This window comes from Diplotaxodon limnothrissa, linkage group LG16 (genome assembly GCF_057381915.1).
Source record: "Diplotaxodon limnothrissa isolate DT_005_m linkage group LG16, D_limnothrissa_male_GT1.1, whole genome shotgun sequence".
NCBI classification, from domain to species: Eukaryota; Metazoa; Chordata; class Actinopteri; order Cichliformes; family Cichlidae; genus Diplotaxodon; species Diplotaxodon limnothrissa.
Window position 1 is genome coordinate 17,421,094 of NC_140611.1, and position 12,538 is coordinate 17,433,631.

Genomic DNA, 12,538 nt, shown 5'->3' on the forward strand with positions numbered 1-12,538 from the left:
CCCTCCTCTTCCCCACAAGTGCGCACACACACACACACACACACAGCCTCCCCTCTTCTCGCCTCGCTCCGCTCTCACATCTCATTAATTTTCCGTGAGGCGAAGTGTGACACACACCCCGGCGCGCACACACGCACAGAAACGAGCACGCGCAGGCAGCATGAAGGGATCGGTGGGATCATTATGCGCAGACTGATGCTTGCTGCCTCTCCGTAGCATCGGGAGATTTTTTTTTTTCTTTGCTGCCGATCATTTGCTCCTAAACCAGATCCTCATTCTCCCCACACGCAAGAAAGAATGAGACTTGTGTATATTTTACCGACTCTTTCTCACTCTCTCGCAACTCCCATTGCTCCGAAAGCTTTTAATTAAAGTTGGATGGCCCGCTCTCTCGTTCTCCCTCATCCCCCGTGTTTCTCTTCGCGAGCCTAAACGTTTCTCCCCCCTTGTTGACAGATGTTACAAATTGATTTATTGATCTGAGTAGTTTTAATGCTACTTGAGCTGCGGATTCCTGCTCTCTCAGTGTGTGTGTGTGTGTGTGTGTGTGTGTGTGTGTGTGTGTGGGCGCCTGTATGCGTGTCCACTCCTTCGGTATCTCCTTTGATGCCGCCTGTGTGCGTGCGTGATAATTTTTATCACCAGCAGAGGAATCTTCTCAGAAACTGTAAATAGGTGTGGGTTTCTTTTGTTGCTCATTCACGAGTTGCTTTATGGTTGTGTGTGTGTTTGGACACGTTTATGATGATGAGGTACGTGCGCGCGCGCGTGTGTGTGTGTGTGTGTCAGTGATTATGTGTGTGAGTCTGAATGGGAGAGAGCGAGAGTGTGAATGAGAGGTAAGCACTGGGAGTATAATCGCGTTCTAATGGCCCTCTAATGTGCCGTGGTGACTGTGGTTAGCAGTGGCGGTGGCTGTTTTTCTCCCTGGCTCGCTCGCTCTCTCTCACTCACACACACACACTCTCACACACACAGATACACGCGCACGAACAGGGTGCAGCGCAGCAGCAGGGTTCAGTCAGCCGTGCTGGAGAGAAGCTGGCTCGTCTCTCTGATTTATGCGTCTCTCTCGAACGTTTTTTTTCCCTCCCTCTCCTTCTTTTTTTTTTTTCATTCCCCCTTCGCATTTTTCCCTTCCTGCGCTCTGCATGTGGAGAGGGAATGAAGGAGGAGGGAGGAGAAAACCTGAGACTACACAAACAAGGCACTGACCGCTGCGCAAACAACCCCCTCTCTCCCACCCTTTCTTTCTTTCTCTCTCTCTCTCTCTCTCTCTCTCTCTCTCTCTCTCTCTCTCTCTCTCTCTCTCAGGAAGCTCGTCTCTCACTGCCTGTGTGCGATAAGCCTGGGGCAGGCCCCTGGGGCTCCCACACATGCACACACAAGGACGTGCTCAGGAACACACACACCAACTATGCATAAGGCCTAACACACACACACACACACTTGCATACAAGCCTGTAGATGCGTACAGCGCTTGTCTCACGCTGGTGTTTAAGCGCCGCGAGCTCTGGGCTTATCACATGCAGGCAGAGAGATATGAGGGCCTGCGAGACGGAGGCACGCACACGAACACAGCTCACATGCCGATTATGAGCATGCGACGGAATACGTGCGCGCACGCACACACGCACGTTCTGGCCCAGTAAGCACATGCACAGGCATCCTGACATGTTTGTTCTCCATATGCCACACAGACAAGGCGACTCTCGGCGTTCGCTATCGCACACCCACATAGACCTGAACATGCAAATTCAGTGTCTCCTCATGCACGCACAAGCCACTAAATACACCGCTGCATCTTTTTTGTGTGCGTGTTTGTGTGTAAATCGGCACATGCAGGATGCAGAATCACCTCATGCATGCGATTTTAGCACACATGCACTTCTCCGTGCTGTTCTCGCTGCCCGGGCCGACACTGTGCATATTTCACGTTCATTTAGTTTTGCAATCCGTGCCTCTGCACATGAAAGCCCACTCTCTCTCTCTTTCTCTCTCTCTCTTCCTTCCTCCCTCACTCCCCTTTTATTCTCTCGCTCTCCCTCGCTCTCCGAGCATTTGAAATGGTAATGAGCAGAGATTCTGCGGATGTCTTCATCCCTCTAGTGCTGGGGCTCGGGGCCCCTCAGCTCTCTGCCCATTGAAAGCTCAGATAAAGGTGCAATCTGTCATTTATTCTCCCCATGAATCGCTTCTGATTTTTCTCCTCAAATCCATGTATGATCCAAGCAAAGAGGAAAAAACTGGATTGCATTTTAAGTGCGTAGTTGGACCAGAAAGCGTGATGGAAAAACTTGGAAAATGAAATCACTGTGATCAGTGGTTTTTGTGGTAAAGTACATCCACAGTGACTTAAAGTTCAGCTTTGACCGATGGCAAGCAGTCCCGACAGTGCTGACCTTTGATGGAACTACAGACCAAAAAGTCCAAAATTTAACACGTTATCACACTAACTGTATTGCATTTCATTAAACAGACTAATACTGCACATCTCTTTAACTAAACAATTTTAAGCTGAGGTCGTTAGGGTCGTTAGCTTACTCGTCGCAGGCCAGCTAGCTATGACAACTGCTTTGGCGGGTTCGCACCATCATGTTGTTGGGTAGTAGCAGTATCGCTTGCTAACTAGAGCTAGTTAGCAAAAGATTGCTAACTAGCTTCGGACGTAACATCAACGTTTTTTGCAAACTTACATTTGCACTCTGTCATCTTCTGATCCAACGAAATACCAATAGCTACTAATCTCTGAGTGACAAAGGATTATGCTTTCCGTATCCACAAGCCTGCTTGGGTCCAAGTAATGTAAATTTCATCATCAGACGGTGAGTGTGAAGTTCCGTGGGGACGTCTGCGTCTACCTGCTTTTGGTGACTGCAAGGAGAATTTACATTACAGTGCAGCAGCTACGCATGCTCACAAAGTGGTGGACTTCAAAGAAGCATAAAGCAGGGGTTATATTTCCGAGTCTGCTTGGGACTTGACGTAAATTTCATCATCAGACGGTTAGCATGAGGGTCTGAGGATTCAGTACAACTCGACTGAAACGAGACGAGTCGCCCCCTGCTGGTTATTAGCAAAACATTTTGGGCCGTCTATGTCTAATATACAGAATATGGTAAACAATAACACAACTGTAAACGGTTATTGCAAGACCATTCGCATACCACAGGGTATGCATGTGCAGCAGGCAACGGCACAACAGGATTGACGAAATTCAAGACAAGGTTTCGTTTTTCCGCCTGGACTACCAACGAGGTGGAAGGTAGAAGCGGCAACAAGAAAACCAAAACAGACTTTGCGGTGTTGCAGAGAAAATGTGAGGACAGTGGCAGGACCATTTTTCATCGTTAGTAAAAGCCACTGGCATTGGCACAAGAAGGACGACCTCAAAAGAAAAGTACGCAAGCTTAGCTGTTATGGTTTGATCAGTGAACGCGGGTGTTGCGTTATCATTGTTTGTCCAGATTAAAACAATATCTCATTATTTTCACACAAAGGTTGGGTCAGCAGAGCTTCCATAGGTTTATTTTCGGGGCTCTTAAACCGGCCGAAGATTTTGGACAGCGGATGTGAAAGCAGAAGTTTTAAAATGAAACTGGATTAGTGTGGACGTACCCATTTAAAAGACACCTGTGGAGAAGCTTTAATGTGCAGGTTACTGATGAGAATGGGACATCCTCCTGTTTTTCATTCTTCTTTTTAAGTTGGCTTAAATGGCATATGTGTGGCTGAGTGTGAGATTAAGTCTGACTGACATCATGAGTAGTTGCATACTGAGGCTTCCCGTCTCCCTCCAGCGGTGCCATTCTAGGAGGGCCGGGCTTTCACGCACACTTTACACATGCACTCAATCATCCGCACATTTCACTTTTCTGAGCACGCACAAACTTTGCTGCCTAGACTTCATCATTCAAAGGAAAGCCACTCGTGCATCTGCGCACGTGATTCATCTCGACATGACCACATGTGCTGTATGCGAGGACTCTGCGAGCCGCGAGGGGTTAAATGTCTGAGTGATGCATTGATTGCAGGCGAGCGCAGGGAAGCATTCTAGAGAGGGAGATTAGAGGACGGAGCGAAAGAGCGAGAGGAGGAGGAGGGGAGGGGTGTCTCATTTTACTGCGGAGGAGTGCGTGTGTGTGTCTGTCTGGCGGGAAGCCGGGGCTCTCATGCTAAGCTCCTCGCTCTCTCCCAGCGATATTAAACACGGCTCCGGAGGTTTAGCGCTACGCCTCCTCCACAGCCACACACAAAAAGGCACACAAGCGCACAGACACAGACCGAGGAAAGCTGCATATCAACACTCTCTACCCGTCAGTCTCTCTAACACTTGCTCTCATTCACTCGCGCGCGCGCGCACACACACACACACACACACACACACACACACACACACACACACACACACACACACACACACACACACACACAGCAAGTGGAATCCCCCAGAGGGGAGCTTGAGCACAGTGCTCCTGAATCTCTCTCCAGCAGGCAAACAGAGCGTTGGCAGTGAAAGAAAACCAGTTGGAGCGTCTCTCCACCTTCCCTCATTTCTCTCTCTCCCTCTTTTTATTTTGCACTTCTTCCTTGCCTGCTTTCCCTCTTCCTTCTCTTTCTCCATTATCTCTCCCGCCTCTCTGGCTCGTCCGATCGCTCGCTCTATCACTCCTTTCACCCCTCCCCGTTTTCACACCGCCACCCACCACCCCTTCATCTCTTGTTATTATCAGCTGCAGCCCAGAGGACTGCCCCGGCAGATTTCATCCACAGATTCATTTATCTGTCATCTGTCGGGGTGTTGCCTCTCGTCTGTCCCGTTCCGCGTCCTCTCTAACCCTCTGCTCGTCCCTCTGTCAGTCTGTTTTCTCTCTCCGCTTGCCTTTCCTTCCCTCTTCCTCCCTCCAGCCACCCTGTTCTGAAAGCGCGAGTGAGAGAGAGAGATAAACACTTGGACTAGATGGCAGCCTAGAATTAGCATAGAAATGGAAGTTTGGAGTCATTTCCCAGGTTCAGATGAGCAGCTCTGCTCCCCTCGGCACAGGACTGTCAGCAGGACAGGGTATGAATGTGTCTGGATATAAGAGTCACGTACGTGTGTGTGTGTGTGTGTGTGTGTGTGTGGTTACAGTTGGATCCATAAGTTTAAAAAATCTATATATTTATATATAATTTTGCTTCTATATACCACTACAATTGATATGAAACATAGCAATAAAGATGTAAATGTATGCAGCTTTAATTCAAGGGGTTTTAAGACAAATATTGTGTTAATGTTAACGAGTTCAAGCTATTTTTTTTCTATATTTCTACGTGACATTTCCATTTTCACAGGCTCAAAAGTGAAAGGACAATTTACTGGTGTCGTGGAGACGGGCCACTCGTGGTCACAAAACTGCTCATTTCATGCGAATTTAAGGACATATTGGATTTCAAAGCTATTTTAACGTCTGGATATATCTATTTGGGTTTACAAATACTAGTAATAGCCAGTGCCACACTAAGTTGCCTATCCAAAAGGGCACAAACTAACAAAAAAAAGCACACTTGTCTGACTCGAACGGGCCCTGTATCGACACACTTTTAGGCTGCTTTCTGTCTCTCTGGCTCGTCTCTGTTTAATGGCAGCAGACGCTGCTCCAGTCCAATAAAAACCAGTCTGACTACTTAGTGCTGGACCTCCAACTGTCACAGCCCTAGACCAGAGAAAACGCTTCCAGCTCTTGAGCGGCGCTATCAAATCTCTTTGTTCCGCTTCCATTATGCTGTGTTCAGAGCCCAGCCATTGTAACTGGCTGCCACAGCAGCGTCCAGGCCCAACCATGCCCCACACACACACACACACACACACGTGCATGAGGAGAATCTGGCAGGCTAAATACAGTTGAGTCACACTTGGTCTCCTCGATGTGTTTGGCGCCAGCTCCAGTATTATGGAGCATTTGTGTGCGAGCGTGTATGTTTGTCCAGCACAGGAAACACACTCAGTTCCTCCTTTCCTTCATTTTTCTCCCTCAGGAACCGTAAAGGGAAGGACTGTTTGCGCATGCATCTGACTTGTGTGGCTGCTCTCGCAGTGTTTGCTTCGCAGATGCTCTCACACTAAGCCCTGCTCTCTTTGTTGGCTCTTTTTTTTATTTTTTTTAGGAGGTTGTGCTGTACTGTCTGGAGAACAGAGTGTGTGAGGTGAATCACAGAGATTACGCCGGTTACTGCGCGCTCCACGAGGCATGCGCCCGCGGCTGGCTCACCATAGTCCAACACCTTCTGGATTACGGGGCTGACATCAACTGCAGTGCTCAGGACGGCACCAGGTAAACGAACTCTTTCATGCACGTGCACACTCGATCACAAACACCAACGGTTACATAAACACCCCTCTTAGGAAAATGCAGAAATGTAGGGATTTTCTTTTTTTGGTTTTACATGAATTCCCGAATAAAGAAAACCAGGGCTTGGCCATCAATAAAGTGACGCGAGCTTTCTCATAACTAAAATTTCTGGGATTTATTTTACATTATTGTACAAGAGCAGTGATTTGGCTGATTAGCTGCACTTTTGGAAAGGGAAGGCTAGTACTTTCATTGCAGTGTTATTAAAATTTACACTGGGGGGTCTGTTCTAAGAAACTGTGCTCAGGTCTTACAGGAGTATTGCCCATGCAGTTTTGCTTTTGAGATTTGCAGCATCTGCAGTAAGAACAACAGTAGTCTTATAAATCTGAATTTCATTTTACTTTATGTCTCGCTACGTCTGAGTTTAGGGAAAATCTAAAAAAGGAAAATATAGATCGTTCTTGTAAGTTTGATCAGAAGTGAATTCCCAAAAATATCCTCCACACCATGTATAAATTTTATCCATAGATTTTGAAGGATATGTGGATCCGAGTTTAAAATATTTTCTGAAGAAGGTAAAGAAGACATTTCCCTCTTATAATTTTAATTTGATATGTATTTGTAAAGATATGATGCAAAATGCAATTTCCCCCCTAATCTCATCCTGGAAAACCACTCCAATAGTTAATCAATGAACTTACTTCCCTGTGTGTGTAGACCGATTCACGATGCCGTGGAGAACGACCACCTGGACGTGGTGAGAGTCCTGCTGTCTTATGGCGCCGACCCCACCTTGGCAACGTATTCTGGCCGTGGCCTTCTCAAGATGACCCACAGCGACAGCATGGAGCGCTTCCTCACTGGTAAATGTGATTTTCTTACATATGAAAGAAAGAAATTGACATTGAGTCCTTGACTTCAGATTCTTACATTTGAGTCTCATTTTGGCACGTGTGATAGATGGCTTGCAAACAAAGCCTTCTGAGTTAGGCCATCATATGTAGGAATTATCTGCAATATGAAGAAAGACAAAACGGATCTTAACAAAAAAAGGTTACTTAATACCTAATTTAAGATCCTTATTAAAATCGCAGTGTAGTAAGAGCTAAAGTTGGTAGAATGTTTCTTCTCTCATGCAGACAAAATGAAATGCAAAAGCCACAAAATTTGAATATTAATGTGCCTTTGACCACAGATCATAAAACTCAGCAATGCTAGAAAAGGGAAATAAAAGCCAACGCGAAGCAAGGATTTCTTTTTCAAAAAACACACACGCACACACAAAAAAACAAAAACCAGAAGGCACACCGGAGTGTGGCCATCAAAAGGTGAGGCAAGGGTAAACTGTTAAAGAGATCGGTCACGAGCCCGGTTCCCGAAAGCTCCCATCTTGGCTTGTTTGCTGTTCTTTCAGCGCTCTGACCTCTGTGCAACCTGTTGGTGTGAGGCCCCCTCCGCAAATCCTCCCAACTACAGCTCGACACGTCCGTCGCTGTCATCCCCGTCTCCCCTCCAGCGACCTCCCTACCCCTCCTCTCCCCCTCCCTTCCTCCCTCGACCACCTGTTAGACAGGGAGTCTGAGCCCGCCAGGGTGCGTGCTGCTGCCTCTGAGCTCCTCTATCTGGTTACTTAGCAACGGCAACTGTGTTTGCTCAGCGTACGTGCGGAAATGGGCTTTGCTCTGGCTAGAGACTCTGCTTTTGTACGTGTGCATGTGAGCGCCTGTCTTTTCACAAGGCTGCCACGCTACAGTCTGACGTGTGTGTTGTGAGGGCTTGATGTTTGTACTCGGGTTGAGTCAACACGAATCTGTGCACAGGAGGAGGAGGAGGAAATGAAAGCACACACACACACACACACAAACAGGCTCACGTTTCCCCTGTAGCCAGCTGCTTGGCATTACCTGAACTAGTTAAAAGCTATTGCCTGAGAGACACTCGGGGGCTCGTAGCGAGCAGGAGAGACGATCGCGGAACGGAGGCGAAAATAAAACAGGTGGCAGGAGGAGGTTTATGCGAGTAGGTAGACGCCTGCGAAAGCTGGTGCTGAATGTTGAAGAGAACGCGGGTGGATGGATCGATGTCGGCAGGGAGATCGAGCACCGGAGAAAATGAGCGAGTGCAAGCGATTGCTGCCCTCCCTCCACCTGGTCCCACTCATCTGGAGGCCGTTAATCCCTCCAAACACACGCCAGACGCCCCACGCCTCAGCACTGGCACAAAGCCCAGCTCTCACTCTGCAAGTGTGTGCGTGCGCGCGCATGTGCTGAATACACACTTTGCTCTCGCTGGGTGTGCTTATCCAGCTCCCTCTGCCTGTTTGTTTCCATCGCTCTGTGTGTGTGTGCGCACTCGGCGACTGTGTGTGGTTCTTGTTTGATTCCTGGCAGCAGTCTGCAGGCCTGCTCTGCACTGAGCCAGCTCTAACCCAGCAGAGACAGCCACTCTCCTCCCCCGTGGTAGAGCCGCTGGCCCCTGACCATCAGCCTTCCCGTCCTCCCCTCCTCCCCCCAAAAACATTTGCTCTGTTTGTTTCTCTTTTCTCTCTTGACACTCCCCCTCACCCTCCTCCTCCTTCTCTCCTCTTTTTTTTCCTGCGCTCTTTATCCATTTTTCTGCTGTATTCTCCAAGGGCAATTGTATTTGCCTCGTTGCCTGTCCCCAGGGCTTTGGCTCTTGAATAACAGGCTTCGCTCCTCTCCTCTGTCCGTAGATTATTTTGCCGACCTTCAGGGCCGCTCAGATGACGACCCAGGGCTTTATTGGGAATTCTATGGCAGCGCTGTGTGTGGTGAGTACTGATCAGCACTCTGCGTGTGTCCTTTAGTGCTTACAAAGTCTTTATTTTTAAACATCATCAGTGTCTGTACGTCGCACTGGCCTCTTTTAGGCAAGGCAGCTTTATGGTAATGTTGACGCTCACTAAAAAACGATCCGTGCTTTTCCTTTTTTCTGTGTCCAGAGTCTACTGAAGAGGGCGGTGTCTATGACATTTTAGCAGACGCCCCAGGTCCAGATGATGAAGATGAGGATGATAAAAGGGAGGTGTTTGAGTTCGAGTTCTCCGACCGACCTCTTTTGCCTTGCTACAACATCCAGGTGTCCCTCTCCCAGGGGTGAGCATTATTCTCAAAAGCAGATTACATTTTCAACTCTGTTTTTTCCTAAATTCCTAAACGTCTGTTAATTATTCTCTTTCAGGCCAAAAAACTGGCTGCTATTCTCCGATGTGCTCCGTCGGCTGCGGATGTCCGCTCGCGGTTTCCGGCAGGCCTTCCCTCACATGGAGGTGGTGACGGTAGCGGAGGCGGAGTTTTACCGGCAAGCATCTCTGTCCCAGCTCTTCTCCTGCCCAGAAGAGCTGGAGGGCTTCCATCCCGACAGCAAGGAGCTGCTGGACCTGGTGGAAGACAGCGCAGAGCTCGCAGCCCTGCTGGGCTCCACGCTGGAGTTTCTGGACGACCGCTGGGATCACCCCGGTGACAAACTCAAGGACAAAATCAAGGCTGTGGAAAAGTTGGGCTCATCCTGACCCTTTGACCCACTGAACCTTGATCATTATCGACTGCAGTTTGCTTTAGAACCGAGCAGGGGTTATGACGATATGCCTTAGCCTGACCTTTAGTTCCTGCGCTTCGGCCTGACTCTGGACCAGCACTGGTGCACTGTACAGATGGACTGACCTACTGGCTGATGGGCTGCTGAAACATTTCCCTCTGTTAACTGAGGATCAATATATTTGTGACTCAATAGACTTAATAATGGTCTTATTTTTATAAATTAATATATGTATAAATAAATATATAGATATATATATATATATATATACATAAATAAATATATAATATCAAGAGATTTTTTTTTTTTGCTCACACGCCCCTCTGAAAGATTTTGTATGGCAACAGAGCGTAAGCGTGTTGTCAGCAACTGGATGCCGTGCGTGAGCGCGCGGCACATTGCGCATGTGTGTAGTTGTACAGAATAGTACCGAGGCTGTGCTATTGAATGTGGTATCTGTGTTTATAGGAAGCACATGATGTCCTGTTTTTCTCCCCCCAGCCATCCCCTCCTCAGACTTTAGTGCTCGCTTGAGCCTCAGGGGCTTTTCTGTTGTTGTTGTTTTTTGGGGGTTTTTTCTGGATGTTCAAATGTTGCTTCCTGTTTAGTCTGTAATTTAACATGCAAACGACAAAATTGTATAATAAAGTTTTAAGATAATGTTGATATTCACCCCTTGGCACAGCTTGTACATAACAAGGAGGCTACTGCAGTAAGGTAATTTTTGGTGTGTCCAGTTTTGTTTTGTTTTGGGTTTGTTTGTTCTTTTTGTTCTAACTTTGTAATTAAAATATCTCATAATTTGTATTTATATTTTACAAACGAAGTTGCTTTAAAATAAATATACAAACCGCAAGATGATCTACGCGTCCTGCTCCTCGTTAAGTCATTCATGAAGTCATTTGAATTCTGAGAAGTTGAGCGGTGATGGGGGCCCTGTCGATTTCAATCTGTGTGTATAATTACTCCTGTGCCTGATGGAAGTGCGATCCACCACGATCCTCTATTGCCATCTCTTGGAAATTTTAAGTATTGTAGGTTTAGTGCAATTTATTGCTGCAACCCTGAGAGAACAATGTGCCAACTCCCCTTTTGCCGCCTATGTGGTGAACAGCTGCTGGCTTGCAGCGTCCTCTAGTGTATAAATCTGCAAACGCCACCCATTCAATGGGGCTTCAATTCTAAATCCCAACTTTTGTGTGGGTGCCGATGCTTTTTAATGTTAATGGAAATCCAGGAGGTTTTTGACTGCATCAAGGCAGGATTGGAAAACACAATATGTGAGTGTGTGTCATGATTTGATTACTTGATTAGCCAAATTAAAAGTTTTGGGTTTTTTTCAATGGCAATAATCACCTAATGATCTTCTTACTATCAGCAAAATCAGCAATGAAGTTCTCCTTCAAATGAGCAGTATCACTGAGGCTGCGGATCTCTATTCATTTGTGCCACAGAGCTCTACTGTTGTACACAAGTGACTTTAAACTTGGACTCATTGTTGGTGCCAGACAGACTAGTCTGAGAGTTTCAGAAAGTGCTGCTCTACTGGGATTTTCCCACACAAATGCTTAGAATGGCTTGTAAAAGAGAAAATATTAAGTGAGCAGCAGTTCTCTGGGTGAAAATGCCTTGTTGATGCCAGAGGTCAGCTCATACGAAGCCAACAGTTACTCAAATAACCACACACTATAACCAAAGTATGCAGAAGAGCATTTCTGAATGCGCAACAAGTCTATCCTTGACGCAGATGGGCCACAGCAGCAGAAGACCACACCGGCTCCCACTCCTGTCAGCTAAGACCAAGAATCTGAGGCTCCGGTTCACACAGCCTTAACAAAACTGGACAACAAAAGGTTGGAACGGCACTTGGTCTGAAAACATTGTTGCTGACCATGTTCATCCCTTTATGACCACAGTGCACCATCTTCCAGCATGATAACGCTCCATGTCGCAAAGCTCTGATCACCTTAATCTGTTTTCTTGAACATGACAACTTACTTCAATGGCCTCTATCGTCACCAGGCCAGATTTGAAATGGGAGATTCACATTGTGAATAAGCAGCTTCAAAATCTCCAGAAACTCTGTGATGCCGTCATGTCAATATGTTCGAAATATATTCACTATTTACTATTGTTTGAGAAATGTTTTCTAAATCCACAGTGTCCATCTTCCATAACACGAAAACGAGAGTGGGAAGCACCACAGGCACGTGCAGTGGGAGTTTGCCAAGAGCACGTATATGTTACTTTATTCACATGTTTAGGTCTTGTAGTGCTGCTGTGTTTCTGTGGCACATAATTCTGGAAATGTATATTTCAGCTAAGCAGTTTGGAGCCAGGTGATAAGGTGAGGTTGTGTTTGATAGTGTTATTTCGTACTGTAAGCCAGCTGTCACTCAGGAGTTACCGTAGCGATAAGCAACACGTGTTTGGCGTCACTGAACAAATAATCCACGGTAACATTTCAGCATATTGTTACTCAAGTGGTCCGGGATGGGACTCAAAATCTCGTCTGGGCTCTGCAGGTTTTTGTTTTTGCTAGACTCGTGCTATTGGAGTTTTAATAGACAACATTTTCTGCCACTGTCTCCTGGAAGATATTTATAATGTTTCACTCCATGTGAAAAGAGACAGAAATGCTGTAA

General features: G+C 46.8%; 1 protein-coding gene across 1 annotated transcript in view; it reads left to right on the top strand.

Annotated features, from left to right (window-relative positions):
* Positions 1–10,639, top strand: part of bcor (BCL6 corepressor) — a 31,972-nt gene extending 21,333 nt beyond the window's left edge. Inside the window, exons 11-15 of the mRNA XM_085374272.1 lie at positions 6,148–6,314; positions 7,053–7,198; positions 9,049–9,126; positions 9,298–9,451; positions 9,537–10,639. Coding sequence (XP_085230398.1) covers positions 6,148–6,314; positions 7,053–7,198; positions 9,049–9,126; positions 9,298–9,451; positions 9,537–9,867 — 876 coding nt within the window. The 3' untranslated portion in view covers positions 9,868–10,639. The remainder of the gene's footprint in view (positions 1–6,147; positions 6,315–7,052; positions 7,199–9,048; positions 9,127–9,297; positions 9,452–9,536) is intronic.
* Positions 10,640–12,538: the final 1,899 nt, after the last annotated feature.